General features: G+C 50.5%; 12 protein-coding genes across 12 annotated transcripts; 6 read left to right on the forward strand and 6 right to left on the reverse strand.

The window, feature by feature from the left end:
* Positions 1–342: 342 nt before the first annotated feature.
* On the forward strand, positions 343–1,396 carry ANOM_008146 (YeeE/YedE family protein; the record flags this gene model as incomplete). Its single annotated transcript, XM_015553402.1, has 2 exons — positions 343–630; positions 686–1,396. 2 exons carry the CDS (start codon positions 343–345, stop codon positions 1,394–1,396), a joined length of 999 nt encoding a protein of 332 aa, XP_015403962.1.
* A 249-nt stretch (positions 1,397–1,645) lies between these two features.
* On the reverse strand, positions 1,646–2,848 carry ANOM_008147 (glutaminyl-peptide cyclotransferase family protein; the record flags this gene model as incomplete). The annotated part of the gene is made up of 1 exon (XM_015553403.1): positions 1,646–2,848. The coding sequence occupies one exon, from the start codon at positions 2,846–2,848 to the stop codon at positions 1,646–1,648; it is 1,203 nt and encodes a 400-aa protein (XP_015403963.1).
* Positions 2,849–3,109: 261 nt separating this feature from the next.
* On the forward strand, positions 3,110–4,034 carry ANOM_008148 (uncharacterized protein; the record flags this gene model as incomplete). Its single annotated transcript, XM_015553404.1, has 3 exons — positions 3,110–3,355; positions 3,412–3,570; positions 3,619–4,034. The coding sequence occupies exons 1-3, from the start codon at positions 3,115–3,117 to the stop codon at positions 4,032–4,034; spliced, it is 816 nt and encodes a 271-aa protein (XP_015403964.1). The 5' UTR covers positions 3,110–3,114.
* A 423-nt stretch (positions 4,035–4,457) lies between these two features.
* On the forward strand, positions 4,458–5,267 carry ANOM_008149 (putative histone h1.3.; the record flags this gene model as incomplete). Its single annotated transcript, XM_015553405.1, has 3 exons — positions 4,458–4,556; positions 4,620–4,915; positions 4,976–5,267. The coding sequence occupies 3 exons, from the start codon at positions 4,458–4,460 to the stop codon at positions 5,265–5,267; spliced, it is 687 nt and encodes a 228-aa protein (XP_015403965.1).
* A 588-nt stretch (positions 5,268–5,855) lies between these two features.
* Positions 5,856–9,694, reverse strand: ANOM_008150 (mismatch repair ATPase MSH6; the record flags this gene model as incomplete). Its single annotated transcript, XM_015553406.1, has 5 exons — positions 5,856–6,545; positions 6,599–8,979; positions 9,034–9,205; positions 9,262–9,303; positions 9,371–9,694. 5 exons carry the CDS (start codon positions 9,692–9,694, stop codon positions 5,856–5,858), a joined length of 3,609 nt encoding a protein of 1,202 aa, XP_015403967.1.
* Positions 9,695–10,083: 389 nt separating this feature from the next.
* Positions 10,084–11,527, forward strand: ANOM_008151 (putative C-14 sterol reductase; the record flags this gene model as incomplete). Its single annotated transcript, XM_015553407.1, has 3 exons — positions 10,084–10,124; positions 10,176–10,483; positions 10,533–11,527. The coding sequence occupies 3 exons, from the start codon at positions 10,084–10,086 to the stop codon at positions 11,525–11,527; spliced, it is 1,344 nt and encodes a 447-aa protein (XP_015403966.1).
* A 578-nt stretch (positions 11,528–12,105) lies between these two features.
* ANOM_008152 (tyrosine--tRNA ligase MSY1) lies at positions 12,106–14,199 on the reverse strand (the record flags this gene model as incomplete). The annotated part of the gene is made up of 5 exons (XM_015553408.1): positions 12,106–12,834; positions 12,885–13,230; positions 13,286–13,572; positions 13,627–13,780; positions 13,862–14,199. 5 exons carry the CDS (start codon positions 14,197–14,199, stop codon positions 12,106–12,108), a joined length of 1,854 nt encoding a protein of 617 aa, XP_015403969.1.
* Positions 13,873–17,405, forward strand: ANOM_008153 (aspartate--tRNA ligase MSD1; the record flags this gene model as incomplete). The annotated part of the gene is made up of 5 exons (XM_015553409.1): positions 13,873–14,032; positions 14,627–14,875; positions 15,521–16,227; positions 16,288–17,048; positions 17,105–17,405. 5 exons carry the CDS (start codon positions 13,873–13,875, stop codon positions 17,403–17,405), a joined length of 2,178 nt encoding a protein of 725 aa, XP_015403968.1.
* Positions 17,406–17,733: 328 nt separating this feature from the next.
* cox10 (protoheme IX farnesyltransferase) lies at positions 17,734–19,311 on the reverse strand (the record flags this gene model as incomplete). The annotated part of the gene is made up of 1 exon (XM_015553410.1): positions 17,734–19,311. One exon carries the CDS (start codon positions 19,309–19,311, stop codon positions 17,734–17,736), a length of 1,578 nt encoding a protein of 525 aa, XP_015403971.1.
* A 257-nt stretch (positions 19,312–19,568) lies between these two features.
* Positions 19,569–20,601, forward strand: ANOM_008155 (putative monosaccharide-P-dolichol utilization protein; the record flags this gene model as incomplete). The annotated part of the gene is made up of 2 exons (XM_015553411.1): positions 19,569–20,210; positions 20,272–20,601. 2 exons carry the CDS (start codon positions 19,569–19,571, stop codon positions 20,545–20,547), a joined length of 918 nt encoding a protein of 305 aa, XP_015403970.1. The 3' UTR covers positions 20,548–20,601.
* A 63-nt stretch (positions 20,602–20,664) lies between these two features.
* med8 (RNA polymerase II mediator complex subunit MED8) lies at positions 20,665–21,501 on the reverse strand (the record flags this gene model as incomplete). Its single annotated transcript, XM_015553412.1, has 3 exons — positions 20,665–20,881; positions 20,947–21,264; positions 21,377–21,501. 3 exons carry the CDS (start codon positions 21,499–21,501, stop codon positions 20,665–20,667), a joined length of 660 nt encoding a protein of 219 aa, XP_015403973.1.
* Positions 21,502–22,364: 863 nt separating this feature from the next.
* Positions 22,365–23,652, reverse strand: ANOM_008157 (uncharacterized protein; the record flags this gene model as incomplete). The annotated part of the gene is made up of 3 exons (XM_015553413.1): positions 22,365–22,924; positions 22,988–23,257; positions 23,313–23,652. Coding segments are annotated over 3 exons (1,149 nt in total), but the record flags the coding sequence as incomplete, so codon positions are not given.
* Between the last annotated feature and the right edge of the window lie 92 nt (positions 23,653–23,744).

A 23,744-nucleotide genomic window follows, 5' to 3' on the forward strand; every position in this document is an offset into this window, starting at 1 on the left:
TTTCTTTATTTTTGATTTTTGATTTTTTTTTTTCCCTTGCCCTCGGGGACCACAAGGGAAAGGTTGACGCAATGGCAGTAGAGGGATGGATCGCGGTGGTCCCCGAGTTAGAGGAGCGAAATTCTTTGTTCCCGATGGGAAGTTGTTTGTTAGGATCCTGCTTGTCTGGTGATATCTTCTTATTTTCTTTATCTTGGGAGGTTGTGCTAGGTGTGCGAAATGGATTCCTAGTATTCAATTCTTGGGCTAGCGCTGCGAATCTACCGTGAACCTTATATATGTCTGTCTTGAAGAAGTTGGATATCGTACAATACCATTGTTGGTGATTCTTGCTTAGCGGCCATGTTTACACCCGTACATACGTCCCTGGGCGCGCTACTGCTCTTTCAGAGTTCCTCGGGCCTTCTTCTTCATAATGGCGCGGTTTTTGGCATTTCGTCGCTTCTGTCGGGGTCGGTTTTGCATCCCACGAGAGATAACGTTCCCGTCATTGCTGGGTTGTTGTCTAGTGTCATCCCGGTTTACCTGTTCGTGCCTTCGTTGATACCGCTGTATCCGCCGGGGCCGAACTCCTGGGCATCGGTGGCGTCTACGCTCGCGACGGGTTTCTTGCTGGGCTGGGGGACAAAGGTATGAAGATATGACTTTGGATGCAGAAGGCAAGCTAACAGAGGACACGAACTAGAATGGTCGAGGCTGTACATCTGGCCACATGCTCTGTGGTGTCTCCCGCCTATCGCCGCGCTCCTTCATCGCAACAGCTATCTTCTTCACAACCGCTCTGCTAACGGCAAATTTGGCCTCGGGGGGTCAGAACATCCCGCCTTGTGCGTCCGGAGTGCCCTGTTACACTCCCGTATATCCGTCAACAGCGGAGCTCATGTTCATGATCGGGACGGCCGCTCTCACATTCATCACGAACTGGTTTATCGTGCCCCGGAGAATGGATAGATCAGAGAACTCGAGAACGCTCTTCTCTTATCTGGCAGGGTTGCAATTCGGCATGGGTCTCTTCTTCTCCGGAATGGCAAACCCAGCGAAGGTTTTGCGTTTCTTCGCCTTTCCAACCGATTTAGCCCGTTTCGATCCTTCGCTGGCGCTTATAATTCTCTTTGGAATCGGGCCGTCGCTCATTACTTTTTTGACCGCGAAGCCGGGACAGAAGCTCGACAGTCCGGATGGCGAACGGGCAAAGCCCACATTGGCAGATGGTTGGAGACTCCCAACAGCCACGGTGGCGGACATTGATTGGAGGTTTGTCGCCGGTGCAGTGGCCTTTGGGGTTGCTTGGGGGCTACGGGGAGTGTGTCCGGGTCCCGCGGTGCTTCGTGCAGCCCTGCAGCCGGCATGGGGCCTTGTCGAAATGACTGGGTACATGTTAGGAAACCTGGTATAGATGGCGTGAAGCCGTTTCCATTTGTTAAGAATTTCTACAGATGACGGCGAAAGATGTGTCAGGTTGATCCCTCAGAGACCGGGCGAAAGGATCCCGGCAGGGAAATCGCCATTAAGAGCTATGCGACACGAACATCAGCACGATTCATCATGATATAGAGCTAGAAGTGCAACATATGTATCATAGACTGTACATATTAGGGCCTGGGAAGGCAGTATATAAACCACTTGGAATTAATCTTGGTATATCTTACAGCTCGGTTTTCTTGTTCAAACGTTCAACGTTCTTTGCGGGCGTCGCTTCACCGCTGGGTTGGGGCATGAAACCCTCCAATTCCATCCACTCGGCTGCGAATGCTGTAATCAGCATGCTCCAGTCTTCCACAGTTGCTAGATCCAGATGTTCGCCATCATCCGGTACGCCCTTCTCATTATGCCACACCACTGGAAATCCCTTGGCGGGATGAGCGTCGATGAGATGCAGAATTTCAACACCACGTTCCAGGAACGGCAGATGGTCATCCTGTATGCCGAGAAAAGTGGTAATTTCATGCTCCGACTTGGACTTATCAATGAACCATGCTGGATGAGATGAATCAACAGAAGACTTGAACTGCTTCAGGTCTCGAAATCGCTTCTCGAGTTGAGCAAGCTTCTTATATGCCCAATGTGTAGTTGAGAAATAGGACTGGATAGTTGGACTCTTCGAGCCGAGGAGATCCAAAAGAACGAATAGAGATATAGAAGACAGAGGGGTCTTGTAGATCGACATAGCAGCGTTGACCTCTGAATCCCAATGTTCTGCGAGCGAACGCGCCCCGTACAACGAATCAGTTGCAGTCCATACTTTAAATGCCTCCTCTCCATCCAAGAAGATGACCTGGATGCCTTTTTGCTCCTCCAACGACGAGTCGGTGTGGCCCTCTGTTTGCATCTTCTCCCACTTCTTTGTTAAGGCCGCATCAATACTCCTCATGGAGTGCATAATCATTGCGCAAGGGGCGGCGCTGTCAATTGCCCCGATAAAACCCTCCGGCGAGTATTTACTATCATAATGCGCAACGAGCGTAAGCCTTCCAACGTCACCTGGGGCTGCCCACGGAGGGTCACGAGACGCAATGAGATTGACGAAGGGAACCTCCTTTCCTTTCGATACAGGCGTTGTCGACGTAGAGTTCTGAAATTGGATATTCCAGCTTGGGAGGGTCGTGCGGAAGAAGTCCGCAAAGTGCTGGAGAACAGCCGCAGAGCCCGCTGTCCCGGAGACACGAGGTATTAGGATAGGCGCTAATAGCGCCCCATTATCAATGTCGAAGTCATTGTTCGGACGTGGAAGGGCATTGAGTGTGTTATCGGAGATTTCCTCGTAGGCTTGGCCAGCAAGCAAGAAGTACAAGAGTGCAATGCCTATCGTAAGCAATGGGCGGAAAAGGCCACCGTTAGCAGGAGACATGGTGAGGTCCGAGTGCTAGCAGGGGTCACGATCCCTGTCCCAGCGACGACCGCAGATAAGCCCGAATCCAAACAGATCCACAACAAAGGAGCGAGCATAAACGACAGCTTGGGGGAAAGACGGGAATATTTAAAGTTGCATTGCGCCGTAGACAGAAAAGCTGGCCTGTTGTCAACACTGATCGGCGCCAAGGCCGCCGCGAGTCACGTTCCGGAGATCATCCGCATTCCGTCATCTTTTTCGAATGCGACAACTCTTCTCGCTCAATGCAATTGTTCACGATGAGGCCTCAGATCTTATTGCATCCGCAATTGCGCACGTTGCTTCCCCGTGGTGTGCGGAGGGATCTTAACAGCACGATATTCTCTCGGCTGAAGACGACTCAACCCCCGTTTCGACTCTCCAAAAATGAGACCCCGGCTCTGAAGTCGAAGGAAAACAATGCGACAGCTACCCGGAGCTCACCACAGTCGGCCACGACACACGCAAAGACGACTATTCGACGAGGTATGCTTTTTGTGGCAAATTGCAATTGAAACATTGGCCCTGACGGAGTACTACAGGTCCCCCGGAGCGCATATTGATCTACCATGGCGGAACGGGCAAGACAATCTTTCTGGGGATGTTGCGGATCACGACCATCTTCCTTTTTGGTGTGTCTGTCCTGGTTGTCGCACCCGCATTTGCGGCCGATGAGTTTCCATGGTATCTAGCTCCTGCTGGTAAGATTGATTCTCTTCCCTGACGGTTCGTTAGCTAAACATGCACAGTTGTTATTGGCGGAGCTCTCCCGATGCTTTTCGTTTCCTATACCTCTGCTCCATTCGTGAATTTCGTACACCTCGCTCTCCCTGCTTTTGCTCGGCGTTCAAAGGAACAGACGCTTCAATATGCGAAGAACCTGCCTCCTACAGCCACATTATACATTAACACCATGAAGTTCACGACGATTCCTCGACAGACCGAGGTGCGACTGGGGGATTTGGTTCCTGACAAAGCCATCCTCCGTCCAGTGAGCTTTCGCAATAAGAACCCTGCCCCCTTGCCCTGGTGGGCAGGAAAGACTTTACGGCAATTTTACGCGGCAGAGAAGAGTCAGCCTGGCAGAGAATCAACGACATTCTATCCCGAATTGTGGGAACATGTATACAAGCAGATCCAGAAGAATCCCTTACCAAGGAAATGAGGCTGAAGAAAATATCCTGTTTTAATATGACTGTAACATAAAGATCATGAACCGCTAAGATTTGGGTGGTGACTGAACAATTCACTACTCCTGCTCTCGCTAAAGAATAAGTCTTCGCATTCACTTCTAACCATTCACTCCTGCTGCACTTCTTCCAGAACCATTCTGCCCATTTTTGCTGTGACTTTCTGTCTTCCTTCCACGAGGACAGTGTTTCTCTTTTCCCTGTGTTTCTCGTTGGTAATCTTGTCTCTCCTCACTTTACAATCTCCCATCTCCTCACTCTGTTAATCTCCCCTACCTCTCACTTTTCCTACCCCCAGCTCCATCAACTCTACACTTCTTCTCTCAACATTCTACCATCACCTATTTTCACCATTCACCTGCACCCAAGCATCAACCATCTACGTTGGAACAGCCAATATGTCCAACAAAGTCAAGTCCGACACTCTCCTGGGTCTCACCAATTCCGAGCAGAAGATCCTCCTCCTGAGCATCCTCTGCACCGACGAAAGTAACAAAGTATGTATACCCCCCTCTCCCTCCAAGACCAAAACCAAAACACTAAACTGACTGGAACTCGAGCTTGACTTCGACAAACTAGCCCAGTACGGCGGGTACAAGAACCCAGCTTCAGCTAGTACAACATTCCGCAACGCAAAGCGCAAGCTGAGCGACTACAAGCCAGAGCCACCCACCTCCGCCGAGGCCTCTGCAGCCAATACCCCCAAGAGGGGCCGACCTCCCAAGAAGGCCGCGGCCGCGGAAACCCCAATGGCTGCCGACTCAGAGCCCGCGGAGGAAGAAGCAGCACCAGCGCCTAAAGCGAAGCGCCCCCGTATCACAAAAAAAGGCATCGCACAGGTGATCAAGAAAGACTCGTATGAATATGCCCCTACCCTGTTGCGCACGAGAAGTCAAAGTGAACACCGCTAATCAAGAGGCGAAATCAATCGCAGCAGTGAAGACGTCATTAAGTCTGATCCCAGTCCCTCCAAGGCTAAATCCACGGGTAGCATCAAATCTGAGGACAGTACTATCAAGGAGGAGGAATGCTCCGGCAAAGAAGAGGGTTCGATCAAGGAGATGGAGGCTATTAAGCAGGAACCGGAGGGCGTTTACGACGAATGCAAGACCGAGGACGAGAGCCCCATGACCAATGAGGAGCTCGATGCTCAGCTCGACGCGATGTACGAGGCTGGTATCAAGACTGAGACTGAGGGTGGTGCTTAGGTTGTCTTCTTCGTATCTTGCCATGACGGGTCCCATGAAGGACGATGGGGTTATCTAGTTATCTTTTGTTTCTTTTCTCATCGGCAATTGGCTACTATTCGGTGAAATGGGTAGCGAGAATTTGGATTGTCGTTGCTCAGGATAGGAAGATCTAAGGATCTGGTATCTGGTGGTCTATCTACACTGCGTTACTTTATTCATAAAATTGAAAACAAAAAAAACTCCGCTCCTACATTTTAGTGCTATGGATACTCTATGTGTAGTGTCAAGAATCAGCAAACTTTTACAAGGGATCTGCATTCGGTGGTCGAAATGTAGTGAGAGATGGAGAACAATGGAGAACAAAGCAGAGAAGAGACAACTGTCCTTCTTAGGAGGTATACTCAAAGGTCATTGTAAATAACAAAGAAGTTGTCTTGAATTTAGTATTCCCTATATAACCACTCTACTCAATTAAGATCCCGATCAACACATTATAACACAATCCCGAACTCCGGCCAGATACCCCCATTTATAAAGAACATAACGTGGCTGACTCGATCAAACACTGAATGAGTGAACCCCAGAATATAAAGTAGCAAACATAAATCATAGAGCTTCAATGGCCTTAAGGAGTACGTCCAGGCCTCTGTCGGTGATTTCGTGCTCATTGGCGTCGGAGGATTCGCGCAGGGCCCAGGCGACATCGCTCCACCAACCCAGTCCAATGAAACCGCCACCTTTCCGTCGTTCAAGGCTCTCTTTGAGACGACTTGTGTGTTCCCATTGTTTCGCGGCAACCTCCGCTCTCTCAATGACCTTGCTGGAAATTCCGCACATAGCGGCACAATGCATACCGAAACTACCTTCGGCCACACCATCTTCCAGTTTATACAGGAACGTGACACGTCGCTCTTCGTCGTCTACATGGATCTTCATGCGTTTCGGTGTGATCTCGGGATGTCCTTCAAACTCAGCTGCCAGGGAGTGGTAGTGGGTAGCGAAGAATCCCAAAGCTCCGATGTGCGTAGCAACATGGTGCAGTACGGCTTGGGCCACGGCTACTCCGTCATATGAGCTGGTTCCACGACCCAATTCATCCAGGATAACCAAAGATCGGGGAGTAGCTTCAGACAGGATCTTCTTCGTTTCGGAAAGCTCTACGAAGAACGTCGACTGGGCAGCGAAGATATTGTCATTCGCGCCTAGACGCGACATGATGCGGTCGACGGGGGTCAATCGCGCAGATTGGCAAGGCAAGTAGCAACCGATCTGAGCCATAATAACGGCGACACACGTCTGCAAGGTAGCGAGTTAGCGAATTCCAGTAAAGATCAGAAAGAATAACGTACCATTCGAAGGACAGTAGACTTTCCGGCAGCATTAGCACCGGTGAGAAGATCAATGTTAGCACAATCGCCTCCCAATTTGATGTCGTTCGGTATGAAGTCTTCGACAGAGGAGAGGAGGCAAGGATGGCGTAGCTCCTCGAATTCGAGTACACTTCGCTCATCTTCAACAAACACGGGGCGGCAACTTGGTTGTCCCAGAGATGAGGAGGCCTTCGCAAGACTTATCAAGCAGTCCAGCTGCGAGATAATCTTGACCGCTGCCAGCCATGTTGCATAGTGTTCGTCAAACCGGGCATAGAATCGGCCAGCGACTTCTTTCACAATCTGACTATGCGTCTCTTGGGCTTCCTGTAACTTACGGATGATCGTCCGAAGTTCAGGGAAATAATACCGTTTCACTTGTTTAGTTGCTGACATCTGGTCCCAGTTCTTGGGGATGTTCTTTACCTTGATCGGCACCTCCAATTGGTAGATCTCCTTGCCGTTGTCACGGTAGCAAATGGCAGTAGAGCCTAACTCGCGACGAACTCGCTTCAGAAGACTATCAAGCTCGTTGTGGAGTTCTTCGATGGAGTCCTGGGAGTTGTCGAAGTCTTCTTCAACGCCTCGTTTAGGTACTAGTATGCCATTCTCCCTTGCTTTGGTGTGGTCGAATGCTGTTTTCCAGTATTCAAGCAACTCATTCAGATCCGGCATCGCACTTATCAACTGGCCAATAACGCCTTCTCCGGAACCACTGTCCTTGAGAAGACTCACGGTGTATTCAATTTGCTCGAAGCCCTCCAGCACGCGCAGGAAGTCCTGAGCCTTGCAGTTAGCAGCATGAATCCGGGAGATCAGTCGTTCCAAATCAGGCATCTTGGTTAATTGTGAAGAAAATTGGTCCCGGATGCTAGGGTCCGCATTAAGGGCATCAACAGCATCCAATCTGGCATTGATCTTCTTCGCATCTATCAGCGGGTGGCAAACCCACTGTTTGAACATGCGCTTGCCAAATGGGGTGATACAGCGATTCAAAAGCTGAAATAGCGTCCCATCAGAGCCTCCATCAAATGAGTTCGCAAAGATTTCCATGTTGATAAGGGTCTGGCCATCCAACACTAGGCTAGAAGCCTTCTTGATAGGATCGTATGAGGAGAAGTTGCCGATTGTTATCAAGTCACGGTCAAGTTTCAAAAGCCGGAGATACTGTACCAAAGCCCCAAAGGCCGACATCACTAGTTCTTTATCCCGAGCGGCTCGAAGAGCTTCCGGCCATGCCTTCAGGTTGTCATCGTCCTCGGAAACAAAGTACTCGCTGACATCTAATTCCTTCACCGTAATGTCCGCTTCCCAGAACTCTTTCCCAGGCTTCAAGTGGTTCCAAATGGTAGTGGGGCCTGTGTTATTCTTCAAAATGCGGAGTGCTTTTTGTGAAATTGTAGACTTTTCGAGGAGTAGTTCTTGGGGGCGAGTCTGGGCCACGAACGTTTCAAACTTTGTCATGTCGGCATCATCAACGAACTCTGACAGGAAGAATTGGCCTGTCGCAGTGTCAACGAAAGCTAGCCCAAATGCAGGAGAATCCTCTATGATGGCTTCTTTAATAGCAACGCAGTAAGTAGACATATCATCCTGCAGCATTGAGCCCTCAACCAGCGTTCCAGCAGTAAGAACAGAAGCCAGCTCTCTCCTGATGACCTTGTCTTCTTTGCCCCCTTTCTTGCCATCTCTCTCGCGCATTTCCTTGCCAAGAGCGGATTCTATCTGGTCGACGCGGGCAATCTTGTATCCTTTGGCGACAAACTGATTGGCCCAGTGATCCAAGCTCATTTCAGGAACACCGACCATGCGCATGTTGACGCGATCCGTAAGTTTGAGGTCGAATAACTGGTGTCCAATGGTGGCATCATTTTCATAAAGTTCGTAAAACTTTCCCTTCTTGAAAAATACGACCGTATCCCAGAACTTCTGCTTGATCTCCCAGTACTGTTTTTCGAAGGGTGAAAATTTGGCCCAAGCCAGTGGAGGTATATAGATGGTACGAGGGTCGTAGTCAGGGTGGCCCGGGGAATGACCATCTATATCCCGAATATTTGCCAGCCAGGCATAGCGTTGCTCTGGCTCTGTAACATGAGCTTTCTGTTTGATTGCACTAGATGTACTCTTCGACTTCACAGGGGCTGTTCGGCTCCGGCGAGGCTCAGCACTGTCCGGATCGTACGTCCATTTCATCGCTGAGCCAGAAGACGCATCCGGAATGTCCAAGTCCAGATCTTCCTCCAAAGATGGTACTGGAGGGACAGATGAAGACTTGGGCTTTGTTTGAGTTAGCCTCTTGCGCTTCTTCGAAGCCTTCACGTCCTCATCTGAGTCATCCGCGACGATAAAATCATCCATATCTGAAACAGTCAATGCCTCTCCAACTGCAATGGAGGCTTCTGAGATCAACTAACCTTCGTCCGAGTAGCCGGCATCATCTTCACCTTGTTCAAATTCATCGTCGCTCTCGGGAGATAGCTTTCTTCGCTTAGATACTTGACTGCTTTTCCGGCCCGGGCGGAATATCTTTTCGTCGTCATCCTCGCCTTCCGAATCGGACTCGACGTAGTTGACCTGTTTTTTAGACTATTGGTAATTAGCATACACTATGAAACAAAAGTCCTAAGGACATGGTATCTTACCCGTCGAGATGGTGAAACGGTCTTTGTATCATTGGAAGTCGCCTGTCAATCCAGTGAGCGAAGCTCCCTCAGCGTCAAACATGAGATCGTGTCAAAGCACTAATCGTACCTGAATATGGCTTTCATCCTCCTCAGGCTCAACTAGATCACTACTCGGTACTGGGCTAAGGTCCGCGAGCTGTGGGAGACTCTTCTTCTTGTCGCTCTTCACGGAACCTCTGGCAGCCCCGCGCTGCTCCGATACCCTCTGAGCAGGCGACGAAGCTGGTTCAGCATTGCGAGCAGTAGATGGAGTCGATGGTGATGACTTTTGAAAGAAACCTAGAATTGACTTCTGATTTTTCATGTTCTGAGTGCTAGAAGTAGTTCGTTTAAGCACTCCAGAGGGAGGCGTTGCGGCCGGGGATGAGGATGCGGGCGGTGCTTTTGCCATTCTGAATTGATGGTGGTAAAGATAGAACTTTGAAACTCTATTAGAGCATGTCGTAGAGACTGAGAACCTATTCGACTCGGACAGATAGGGGTAAGGACAATGTGACGCTCTTGCGACAAATGTAGGTGCTTTCCTGCCGGGCGGAAAGTCGATCTATCAACCCGTCGAAGGGCGTCGCGCGTCGACGCGTTTAGTGGTTTCCGGTCTTCATTCCGTCAGCGCCTCAGGCATCAAGGGTCGTAGACGTAGCTTGCCTGAGGGTGTGGCGGAAATGGTAGATCCGGAGTGATGCGCATGGTCTAGAGCCCTAATACCCGCCCCCTTAAAAGGCTTGAACAAATAATATGGCTTCCAATTGTCATTCCACTCAGCAGACAAATGCTAACAATATGCCCTCTCATACTGAATCCAAGTATGAGTTTGGTGGCCCGTGAGTTCAACCCTGGTGTGTTACCGATGTGACTCGCTGACTTACTCCTAGTTTGGGCGCTGGTGCCATCGTAGTGGGCCTACCCATTCTGCTCTGCGTCTTCGCCTTTGCATGCAACGATGTAACTGGCTGTCCCGCACCATCACTGCTAAGCCCTAGTACCTTGAGTTGGGAGAGCCTAAAAACCGAGATTGGATGGCCTCATGGGGGCATCTGGGAGTTTGGCAGTTGGGAGGTGACCGGCATGGTGCTTGCATATTACCTCCTCAGCATGTTCCTCTGGAAGATTCTCCCCGCGGAAGAAGTACGTGGCACCAAGTTGGTCCAGCATGATCGTCCGTTGACGTACCGCTTTAACTGTATGTGAAATGCAACTCAACACCAACCTCTGCTGACATTGCTATTAAGCCTTCTCGTCTACCATTGTTCAGCTAGCTGTCTGCGCCATTGGAACATATCTAAAGGGTGCAGACTTTGTTGTCTGGACGTACATCGCGGACAACTATGTACAGATATTGACCGCCAATATTCTGATAGCATATGCCCTTTCCGCGTTTGTATACATTCACAGCTTCAGCGTGGACACCAAGTACCCAAACAAGGAGCTCCGTGAGCTAGCTGCTGGTGGAAACACTGGCAACTTTGTATACGACTTCTATATCGGTCGTGAGCTGAACCCTCGTGTGGCTCTCCCGCTCGTCGGCGAAGTCGACATCAAAACCTGGTGCGAGATGCGCCCCGGCCTGACTGGATGGATATTGCTCAATTTAGCATTTATTGCCAAGCAATACCGCACCTATGGCTTCCTCTCCGACAGTATCCTCTTCACTGCTTCCGTACAGGCATTCTACGTTCTTGACGGCCAGTATAATGAACCCGGTATTCTTACTATGATTGACATCACCACGGATGGCTTCGGGTTCATGTTATCTTTCGGAGATCTCGTATGGGTACCCTTTCTCTACTCAACCCAGTGCCGATACCTCTCTGTCTATCCCTTGCACCTTGGATGGACAGGTATCGCCGCCGTAAGTGCGGTCTTCGCACTCGGGCTGTACATTTTCCGCGCGGCCAACACGCAGAAAAACGTTTTCCGTACACAGCCTAGCGATCCAAGTGTGGCGAATTTGTCGTACATTCAAACCAAACGGGGAACAAGACTGTTGACGGCAGGATGGTGGGGCATGTCTCGCCATATCAATTACTTCGGGGACTGGCTGCAAGCCTTGCCTTTTAGCTTACCGACAGGACTGGCAGGCTATACCATTCTGTCGGCTGGCAGCGCAGCAGCCTTGTCAACGGACTTCAAGATGCTTGATGGGCGGGAGGTTGTTCAGAGCGAGGCCAAGGCTGGGGAGCCATTTTCACCTACTTTTATGTCCTTTACTTTGCCATCCTTTTGATGCACCGCGAACGGAGAGATGATGCTATGTGCGCGAAGAAATATGGAGAAGACTGGGAGGAATACAGGAGGATTGTGAAGTGGAGAATCCTGCCTTGGGTCTACTAGATGGACGTGCAATCTGCCACATCTGTACACTACTTAACCAGAGACTCACACAAGCTAGGAGGCAGGAATGCTTGAATTGCGGAAATTGTAGGAGATATAATAATTACTTCAAACACGGAAGAATTCCGAAACTTGTTGCATACGATTAACTAAGAAGAGGTATGCCGGATACATTTACTTCAACAAACGGCAGTCATGCGATGCGTGCATTCAAACCATAGGAAGATTTGATTCTAGAAAGCAATCCATGCATCCAAAATAGACACGTGTGAATTAAATGGAGTGGGAGGTGACGAGATATAAAGTAGGGTTTGCAAATTAGTACTACCAGCTAGTTATGGCAGGGACTAAACATCGTACAGCGTATCTACAAGTCTATATAATACATAATGGATGGCCCTGGAGCAGTTATATCCTACTCGCTCCAGCCCTTCTTTCCACCCCTTCAATAAGGGACAGGACCTTTGTTTTTCAGTTATCCGCAGCGGGCTGAGGAGTGCTTTCGTCCGATTCCCAACCAGGGGCAGTGAGTCCGAGCCGTTTGAACTCCTCATCGCTAACGATCTTCACCGTCTTGAACTTCCACTTACCCAACTTGAGGAATAGAATATTACCATCAACAATGAAGTCTTTGGTCTTCTCCGCTGGCCATGTTAAAATGGGTGTAAAGGCCAGGTCGTCCGACATTGGGCCAGAGTTTCCCGGGCGGCTCCCCACATAAGCCCCTTTGTTCGTAACAATGCGATGTCCTTCACCTTTAGAAGCAACCAGGCCCGCAGACCACAGGATCTTGTGGAAGTTTTGGCCATAGACTAGAGACTCGGGGAGGGTAACCTGGATACTAGGCATGTTTGCGAAATTAGTTTGAGGGGCATACTGGTTCCCTGACTGGGGGTTTATGAAACCCGATGTTGGCGATTGGGCATGGCTGGCAGGTGGACTGGACTTTTTCTGCAGGGGAGTAGGTTCAGCTGTTGACGACCGTGAGCGGAATAATTGACGGTGTTGGAGAGCAACTGCGTCCGCCTCTTGTTTGCCGTGAATAAGCTCCACGAACTCTGCAGCGAGCGCGTGCTGAGCAACCCGTTTGGACGGGTCGTTGTTTTGCTCTTCCATGAGCTTGGCAATCTCAGGCAGAGGAAGGAAAGTAAACATTTTAAGATAGCGCTCGACAACATCATCCGGAGTCCGAACAAAAAACTGCCAGCGGTTAGTGAAATGCCTTGATTGGGGCTTACAACAGAACAAACCTGATACAGCTCGAAGGTGGAGGTCATATCCTTGTCAAGCCAAATAGCGTTGCCGGCAGACTTTCCAAACTTTTCACCATTGGGTGCCGTTAGCAGTGGCGTCGTAAGCCCAATAGGGTTGTCTATATCGTTTTCCAGAGGGTCTCTTTCCTGCTCCATGGCCGTGTTCTTGCTAATGGCCTTCACGGAGTCCATACCAAACAGAATGTTTCCATACTGATCGGTGCCTCCCACTTGGACTTGAACACCGTTCTTGAAGAGAACCCACCAGTCCCATGCCTGCAACAAAGGATAAGAGAACTCTGAGAATGACATGCCATCACCTTTCGACAGCCGGTTCTTGACACTAGATTATATGTCAACCAATGTGTCCTGAAAGGGAACGAGTGCATAGAACGTACGTCTCTCTGCCTAACATCGGGCCAAGTCGCATGTGAGCCCCAAGGTCCCGAAGAACTTCAATGAATGGCACCTTGTTCCACCATGTGTTGTTATTGACCAAAGAACGCTTCCATGCCCATTTCTTCTCGTACCCATGTCTCTTGCCGTATTGTTCAATGCTTGCGCCTAGCTTCTTCAACTGCATGTGCATGCTAGCCATGTTCGCTTTTCGCACCGAGCTGTGGACTTGTTCTCTTCCTTTCAGTCGTCCTGTTGGGTCACCGACGCGGGATGTGGCACCACCAAGCTGTTCCGCATTAGACAGACATCACGAGAGATATTCTCAGTAAGGTATACTGACCACCCATGTCACCGGCAAACCCCATACGTAACCCCAGGCCAAGACCATGAACGGCAACATGTGGCCGACGTGTAAAGAAGGAGCAGTAGGGTCTACTCCAGCATACATCCCTGCCCTCTTCTCTGTGAACACTCTATGTAAAAGCTCCCGTTCACTGTAGACCCGGACGGGAACAAGTCAGTCGCAACGCCCAGCGTTTACCGGAGAGTACCAATGGCCCCTGAAAATGACTTACCCGACAACATCATGCAACAGCCCTCTTTCCTCGAGATGCTGTGCAAAGTTCTTCCGCTTTCCAGCTTTGATCTCTTCCGCGAACTCAGCCCACTCCTTCTCCGCCTCTTTCGTCCTCCGTATGTGCTGCTGTGTGATCCATCTTGTTTGCCCGACAACGCCTCCGCTAGCCGTGATCCTTGGCTCAGGTCGACCGACATTGGATTGTAATGTGCTCTTTTGCAGGGTCTCGGCCGTGCGTACATAGTTACGAACGCCGCATAGTGGCTGTCGAATTGGGGAAGCAACTGGGACGCGAAGGCGCGCCGCGCGAGGTAGGGCTCCTAAATTCGGTCTCATCGGACCAGATTATCGCAAAATTCGATCAATCACAAGTAAATATGCGATTGCCCGTCCGTGAAATTGAATCAGAATGGGAAGATGCCGGGTTGTTATCCAGTAACTTTTAATCAGATCTCCGACGATAAGAAACCGGCGGAGAATCTTTGATGCGAAGCTTATTTCCTAAATGGTCAAGACTATCAAGCTCCTAAATTTCGCAATTGAGTTTTACATAACGCATCTATAAGTTGTATTGCTGTGCCCTTGTCTTGACTCTTGAGTCAATGGCCCTGAGAAGATATCTCTTACTTTGTTACTAAGTCTTTAGTTTAAATTACACGAACTACAAGGTTAGGTTGGTTGAAGACGGATTACATCTGGCAATACTGCCGGAGATTTAGGGATTGAACACGTTTATATTGTAAAGTACTCGCATCAAGCATAGGTATGCAAGAAACTGATGTCACGTCGTTGATGTGCAGAGCCCTGTCATTAAGGCACTGTCCGAGAACTAGCACCATTCCAGGGTCGTTGACACATAACTTGCTCGTGCAAGTAGAACACCGCCAAGTATTGTATTGTATCAGAGATGCCTGCATCGCGTCCGTCGAAGTAACAAGGTGGTGTGCCGAACGCCTTTATCACCCTCCCTCCGTCAGGATCCAAACAGCCCTTAAGCCCCGAAAGGAGAGCCGTAAGGTTCCATGAGAAGAGATAGATCAACTATTACACACTAGGCTTTCATCATCTATTGTATGTTAGCAAATTGTTCGCATTAGGCTGAAAGAAGTAAAATGTATATCTCACCTATTCAAAACTTGGAAGGATGGAGAAAGAAAATTGGACGCGGAATTTCGGAGATTTTTATGTAGTGGGCCATCTGACGCTAATCCCTGTTGGTTGGGCGGAAAGATTCTGCCACAGTCTTGCGATTATTCTGAGTCTACCATCTTTCTCATTCGTGATACCTTTGGGTTAATATTAGCAATTGGACTTGTAAAAATCTTTCGTTTCTTCTCAATTGAACAGCCTTCCCTCAGTCTTTGTATCTAACACAAGTATGTTCTTGAGTAGAGCGGGGCGGCTTCCTCCGCGCCTTTGCTCAAGCTATATCGGGATCTCGAACTATCTCCGCAGCAGTAGAACAGGATTGAGTGCAGGTATTCAAGGTCGTACTTATTCTCCAAAACTGTTTCATACAAAGTCTGTCGTTTGTGAGCAGCATGATTCTATAGTGGAGCACCCGCAGTTCCTAGAACAATACAAGCAAGCCGGTACTTATACCTTGTCATATCCTGATCTTCGAGCAATCTGAGAAGCTAATGCATTAGCTATACAGTTGAATTCCCCGCTGCTACATATGACTTTGAATCATTTCTCTCCCAGGCTACCCCGGATGAAGAAGTGGTACTCCATGGCTATCTCGGAGTTCGTAAGGATCTGTCCAAGAAGCTTGCCTTCGTGCGCTTAACAGACCCTACGATGCGCCATAGCATCCAGCTAGTCTCGCTCGCCAAGAATGGCGCATTGGAAAAGCTCAAAGCTGTGAGAGCCAACAGCCCCGTTGCTGTCCGAGGAAAGGTCAAGGCGAAGCAGGCGAAAGGCTCCGAGATGGAGAAGACCGATCCCTGGGAAATTCAGGTTGATGATATTCGGCCACTAAATGACTTCCCAAATGATATCATAATGAAGTCCGATACTGTTTTTGCCCCGAAACAGCGATTCCTACAGCTGCGTTCTGACAGCGATTTGCGTGATGCGCTGCGATTCCGCGCTCAGGTGCACAATGTCTGCAAGGAAGAGCTAGAACAGTGCCGGCCACCGTTTGTGGAAATAGAGACGCCTCTTCTGTTCAAGTCGACACCTGAAGGTGCTCGTGAATTTCTTGTCCCAACAAGAAAGCGTGGCTTGGCATATGCTTTACCTCAGAGCCCGCAACAGTATAAGCAGATCTTGATGGCCAGTGGGATACCAAGATATTTCCAGTTCGCGCGCTGTTTCCGTGATGAGGACCTCCGTGCAGACAGACAGCCGGAGTTTACGCAGGTAATGGCGCTCCGCACCATATCAATTTATCCTTGGTTTGCATTTCTAACAATTGACTAGCTCGATATGGAAATGTCTTTTGCAACCGGGGAGGACGTTATGCGGACCGTGGAAGGAATCATACGCAGGCTGTGGTCAACTTTGATGAAAGACCCTGCACCATCCGGCCCCTTCCAAAGGATGTCCTACCAGGACGCCATGAGTCGCTATGGTTCCGACAAGCCTGATACTCGGTTCGGGATGGAGATTTCGCGAATTGAGCACCTCCTTCCAGTGGATCTCGTCAGCAAGATCACACCTCTGGCCCTCCCTATTGTTGAGGTCTTCAGACTCGAAAACAACGACAATGACCCCGCCGCCATGTCCGAATTCATCTCGCAATTCCTTGACTCTCCAGCTGGAGTACCCTTTAACAACAACCCAGAAGGTGGCCCAGGCATTTTCGTGTACGACGCAAAGAAACCCTTATGTGGCTTACAGCCTTTTGGTTTCGAGGCAGCCGAGTACCTAGAAGAGCTACTCGAGCTCGACCACGGCGATCTCATCGTAATCCAAGCCCGTGAAAAGGCCCCCTTCTCCGGCGGCTCGACTCCAATTGGGGACCTCCGCCGCGCCCTCCACTCCGCAGCTGTCACCTCCGGATTCAAGCCTGCCCCCACAGGCTTCGACTTCCGCTGGATAGTCGATTTCCCGCTCTTCTCTCCCTCCAGTGACTCGGAGCCCGGCCAAGGCGGCGCAGCCGGAATCTCATCCACGCACCACCCTTTCACGGCCCCCAAGACTGCCGCCGACGTCGACCTCCTCCTAACAGACCCCACGAGGTCGTCGCAGACCACTATGACCTCGTCGTCAACGGTGTCGAGCTCGGTGGTGGCAGTCGCCGTATCCACGACGCTGCAGTCCAGGAGTTCATTCTCCGAGATATTCTCCAGATGCCCGCCGAGCGGTTAGCGGATTTCTCCCATCTGTTAGAAGCTCTGCGAGCCGGATGCCCGCCACACGCGGGCTTGGCTTTGGGATTCGACCGTCTTGTCGCCGTGATGCTGGGCAAGGAGTCTGTGAGGGACGTCATCGCATTCCCGAAGATTGGCAAGGTTGGTGAAGATCCGATGGTTAAGGCACCTAGCGCTATGACCAAGGAGACATTGGAGACATACCATCTTCAACTCAAGGAGTGATTTTTGGTCTCAGGGCTACGACTAGCTATCAAGCTGTATATTTACGATGGGTCTGTACTATAGATAGATGTAACATATGATACCCGATCTCTTCTCAAGTGAACTTTTGAAATACCCGTAGTGCATTGGCATATTGGGTCATCTGGCCAATAGCTATCCATGAAAGAATGCAAATATAGAAGGAAATCATGGTTATATATACCTACAGTTCGGAGATGTCAAGAGCAACCATGTCTGTTATACAAAACGCCATCACCGTACAAAAAGGGAATCAATCTAATACACAAGAACCAAGGCAAGGCTACAGTGAAGGAATATCACTTAGTAACTATGCTGCATTGGCAGGGCGGGAACCAGCGACAGATGCCGACTGGGGTGTGATCTTGTTTCCTATCTCTCCATCTTCACTTTCGTCGTCATAGTAGAGATAATCATCCTCGTCTTCTTCGGGTTGGCCGAATGCGTTCCTCCAGACACCGTCCCATAAGCCCTTCTTCGTAACTAGACCACCGACAAGCAGGATGGGAAGTTGCCAGATACTGGCCCAGAACAGACCGCGGGCTGTGCCATTGGCACCTTGATGCTGCCAGAAATGGTATGCTTCTTTCACCAGCCAACCGTTTGCGATACTGCTACTGACCAAGAAGCCGTGGCCGACAACACCGACATACCAAAGACCAATGGATATCGGGAACATCAGAATGGAATAACGCAGCGCGACGCGGGCATTGCGAGCGGGGTTGACCCAGCAGAGCATCTTGTATCCAGCTCTCTTGTACTCTTCGCGGATGGTGTGGGAGAGGGCGTTGAAATGGGGGAACTGCCATGCGAACAAGATCCCTCCGAGCAGCCAACCACCAATGCTATCTTTGCTAAAGAGCATGTCGCGCCATGTGTCGTGGCCCGTTGTCGCTGTTTGGCCAGCCGCTGCGACCCAACCCATCAACGGAGGAATACCTCCTACGATAGCGCCGACCCAGGTATTGATTACATGTATACGCTTCAATGGCGTATAAACGAAGGCGTACAGGAAGATGTTCGCAGCCGACAGACCAGTCACGGTTGGGTTGGTACCGAAGTATAGCAAAGCGAGACCCGAGGCGGCTGTGGCAACGGCGAACACAAAGGCAGCACGACGGGAGACGAGACCACGGACGATAGGCCTGTTGCGTGTCCGGGACATAAGTGCATCATATTTGGGCTCGAACATCATATTCAATGTATTGGCGCTGCAAGACGAAAGGAATGTTCCCGCCGTGAGGTAGAGAAGAGTAAGTGTAGAAGTTGATAGGGTCGGAAGCGGCGTCATTGATGGGTCAAGAGCAAGGAGAGACGAGATAGGGTACATGCCATATGCAGATGTTGTAGACAGCACGATCAACACGGAAAGACGAGGTTTTGTTAGAGCAAGATAGGCGGCTAATTTGCGGCGGATAGAGGTTTTGGGGAGAGTGGCTGAGAGGTGCGACAACTGCGCTGAGGCATCTGGCGGGATAACATGATCTGCTCCATTATTTCCAGCTGCTTCTTCCTTTAGACGTTTCCTTCGACGATGAGGCAATTCCGACTCAATTGATTCCGTAGAAGCTGACCCCGCTTCGCCTTCGCTTCTGGGGGTATTGGCAGCATTCGCATGCGCGGGACTGGTGGGTGATAATGAGGGGGAAATGCCATCCTTGCTCGGTGTACTCCCAATGCCTCGATTCGCAGAGAAATACGTCTTCTGGAGGACAGCGGAAGAGGATTGATCATCTGCAACACTTGACTGCGATCGCGCGGACGACAGGAAGCTGCGGAGGGCGGAGGGCGGATGAGGACGGTTGTTGCGTATGAGACATCGCGAACATACGAGGGACGGATCCCGAGTCGATCCTAGCCTCCGGAAAGAGGAGCGGAGGAGGATCATGGCGAGAAGAACATGAAAGAGGATCTGTTAATCAGTCATTGAGCCTCGTAGAACGAGGTCAGAATTCCGATGTGCCCTATCGCGACGGAGAATAATTCCTTCGCCCGGCCGTAGAAACCACAACCGCAGATTGGCGAGTTGTCTTGACAGCTATCAATCAGTCCATCTTAAAAAAAAGTTCCGTCTTACAACCCTCACCTCACCGAGCTTGCCTGGGCCTTTCTGTTCGTATATATCTTACAACAGTTAACCTCAAGATGGCTGCTTCCATCATGGAACCCCTCCAACAACATATTATCACCCCTCTCCAACCTTACCTCCGCCAGATCGTCTCGTCGCTGCCAGAACCGGTCCACGATACCGTCACTTCGCTAATCGGATCATCCTGCCACAACGCTCTCTTGGTTGATCTCGATGTCACCAAAGATCCTGCCTGCACATCCCTTGCCATCTCCAAGGCGCTAGGAATTGCCATCGTGGGTGCCAGCGCTATCGTGAAGGTTCCCCAGATTCTGAAGTTGATCGGATCTCGGTCCTCGGCCGGCGTGTCCTTTGTCTCGTACGCTCTCGAAACCGCTAGCTTGCTCATCACTCTGTCATACAGTGTGCGCAATCAGTTCCCTTTCAGCACTTATGGCGAAACTGCGTTGATCGCCGTACAAGATGTAGTGGTGGGTGTCCTGGTGTTGACCTTCGCCGATCGGCCAACTGCGGCTGCGGCGTTCATTGCCGTTGTTGCGGCCAGCGTGTACGCATTGCTGTTCGATCAAACTTTGGTGGATGTGCAGACCATGTCCCTTTTGCAGGCTGGTGCTGGTGCCCTGGGCGTTGCGAGCAAGTTGCCCCAGATCATTACCATTTGGCGTGAGGGAGGCACTGGACAGTTGAGTGCTTTTGCGGTACGTACCCGGCTTTATTTCATTCTTAGCCAGCTTGGAAATTTGACTAACGTGAATCTAGGTATTCAACTATCTTGCCGGCTCTCTGTCCCGTATCTTCACCACCCTCCAAGAGGTAGACGACAAGCTGATTCTCTATGGCTTCATTGCCGGCTTCACTCTAAACGTGATTTTGGCAACCCAAATGGTGTACTATTGGAAGGCGCCGGCGAAGCCGAAGAAGGCGAAGAAGGCAGCCCCCAAGCCAGTGGAGAGGACTCCAGTTGCACGGAGCTCGGGCGCATCTCCTTCTCCCAAGCCGTCTGGAAAGACCCCGACTACCCGACGCCGTGGTTAGGTTCGCTATTGATTACTTTTCTCAGTATGCAGTTTTAATGATACAACGTAATACATTCCCTTCACGATATGTTCTATCCTCATTTCCTCGTAACTTTTTAAACCACCCATCCATAAATTACCTCTTCCCAGGCTCCGCTCCAGTGGTCATAAACCTCAAAATATCCTCCAACGGCACCGCAGGCTCCACAAACTTCTGCTGGTGATGCTGTGCAGGCGCAATATCAAACTCAAACCCAGCCCCAGCAGACTGCCTCCTAACACCGACAATCTCCATCTCATCATCCTCCCCTTCCTCCTCATCCTCACTCTCACTCCCCTCATCCTCCAACACCCTCGCTAACCCCCGTAACAACATTCTGCACCCCCATCTCCCTCTCCTCAAGCGTAAAATTCCCACCCCAGTTCCTGCGTCTCGCCTCCTCGTTCGCCTCCACAGGTGCCCAATCCCACAACTCCGCCAGCTCCGCCTCCGCCAGCCGACTTATCCTCCAGCGCAGACGCGCCCGCCTTGCGACCGCGCGCAACCCAGTCCTCGACGCGGGGGTCGAGTTTCGTCCGCAGAAGCTGTTCGAGCGTGTTGGCCTGCGTACGGCCCGGGTAGTCGGGGCCCGGGTAAGCGACAAGAGAGGTGAGGAGCTCACGGTTGTCGGAGAGGTGGTCGGAGACACTGAGGAGGTTGTTTGAGATGATGCTTGCTTGGGATTGGAGGGAGGACCTTTCAACATAAATTAGCTTTCGTGCGACAATTACCTTGCCTATTCATCCATTATCCGGAAAATCGGACGCATGGCCGATGAAACCGACTGGCTGGAACTGTATAGACGTACCAGGATGGCAGAGGATCGCTTTGATTTAGACTTCCTATAAGGGACGCCAGGGAGCGCGTGAGCTGCACCAATCGCTGGCGGGATTGTTCGAGGGTTTTGAGCTGTTCATGTGTTGGGGTGGCCATTTTGCCTGTTTTTCCTTTTGGGTGGGTGCTATTGGTTTGCTTTGAGATTCTGTTTCAATGGTGTGGTTGGAGGGTGGTAGTATTTGTTGGATGCGATTTGGAGATCCAATCCAAAGTAAATGCCCGATTAGATGCTATCGCTTGATCGGGTTTAGTGTATGTTTTCCCCCCTCCATAGATTGGGTCAGTAACGTTGATAGAGGTAACCGCCCACACCACCCAAGTAGATACGATGCACAAGTCCTATGGACAGAGTACAACTCAAGGTTCATAACTGCCCACGAGCCCCTTCTGAATAATGCTATAACCAGCTTAGACTCCGGCTAATATCACCTGTGAAGAATCCTGCAGAGTTCTATTATTATCTTTGCCAGCTTTGCATGGTGGTGATTGGAGCTTGGCCGAGTGACATGAAACTTTTAGACGCCTGTCGGTCCAATCTCGTCGTGACTTGGCCCTCGCTATGCCGTGTTTATTTTTAGAGTCGTCCATCCTTCTGCGTTTTGATCTTCTGCGTGGGCGGGGGAGCTGGTATATATAATCCTGTTACTTTGACTGTGAGATTTCTCCGCTTACTTTTTTTGCTCTTTGTGCGTGTGTGGACTTGGATATGTATTTCCGACTATGATATATGACATGAGATGGAAGTCGACTTCCATCGTGGGAGATTACAAAATGGGGGGCGGATATTTTCGCTGAATGGTCAAGGAATGGAAGGGGTATATCGCGATGAGCACAGTTCTCTTCATCGAGTTCATGAAACATAACGACATGCAAAACGAACTAACATGCACGAAACCATGCATGATTTATCGGCTTGGGGGGACCTTGCGCATGAACCAGTTTATGACTGTTGGTCATTATTATCGCTTCTGCTTGGAATCCTGGCCGAAGTACTCAGGGTACTCGGGGTTTTTCTGTTTCTCTCCGTCTGGGGAAAGGTTCAGGGGAGGCGTTGCGACCGCGGACGCAGTTACCTCGGTGAGATTCTTGGAATAACCAACATCCCGGTATTGTCCGTCGTTATCGACGAAGCTGAACCCCTGCTGCTGCCCGTGACCCTGCTGATACGTGGTGGGGCTGTACATCTCGTGGTAGTTCGCCCACGGGGTACTGATGCCAGTATCGTTCCACCGGGCATGGAGGTGGCTGGATTGTCGGTGCTTTCGGGCCTTTCTGCGACGCCACCGAATGAAAAAGAAGCAGCATATGGCCATCGCACACAACAGAATTACGAACCCCAGGACCGGGAGTGCGATCACCAGAGCCAGGTTTACCCCGGGACCACCGGTCGAGGTTGGGTTGATAAGGTCTACCGTGGAGGATGGTAACAGCGACTCGCTGAAAATCCTCGTTGGGTTGATAGGGAATGCGAAGCCCGTGGGTGTTCGAAAATGGCAGTTATATCGAAGCGCTTCAAGGACTGCGTTTCAAAGGTTCAAGTCAGCTCCGCAAGTTACTCAGGATGATGGGGGTTCTAACGTACAGTTCGCCATAAAGACCTGCGATTGACCATTTGTCGGATCCTGGGTCTGGGTGAGGGTGAAATTATAGCACTTTTCGCATTTGGTGATGCCATTGTCGGCGAACGACGAAGTGCCACACCAGGTGTAAAAGTTGTTCGCACCCGGGTCTGTCAGATCAAACTCTAGGGCTCTGTCCAACGGCTGACAATTCACTGTACACTGCGTGGAGATATTGCTCACGCTTGTAGGGTAGCCATAGACACAGGAGGTGAAAGTATAACGAAGATTGTCTACAAAGCTCCGATGGTTAGAGAGCACCAACAGGCGGACACAGTGTATACTTACAAAGCCCCCAGTCCACATCCGTCTCCCCAGAAGATGGGTCATTGTAAGTACTGCGCAACTGACAGTCGACACACTGCCTGAATTGCGACCCTTTGCTGGTCGCAGTGAAATCGGTATCTAGACAGGTAATCTCGGACCCCGTCGTGTTGGTCGATTGCTTATTGCAAACGCTCGCACATGGCGATCCTGGCGCTGTCCGCAACGCCACAGCCAGCGGGACTAATTGGCAGAGGAGAATTAAGACTACCGCCCATTTAGACGTAGATCTCGGAACTAGGCCCCAGGAGCCGAGCATGTTGGTGGAGGAAGTGGTCTCCAGATACTGTCTGCACTACGACAGCCAAGAGGGAAAGCTTGTCCGCAGTGTTGGCATTTAATACTCAACACAACTGCGGACCCAGCGTGGATGAAAAGGGGAGGGGAAGCACCTCA

Source organism: Aspergillus nomiae (assembly GCF_001204775.2).
Source record: "Aspergillus nomiae NRRL 13137 chromosome Unknown contig00296, whole genome shotgun sequence".
NCBI lineage: Eukaryota > Fungi > Ascomycota > Eurotiomycetes > Eurotiales > Aspergillaceae > Aspergillus > Aspergillus nomiae.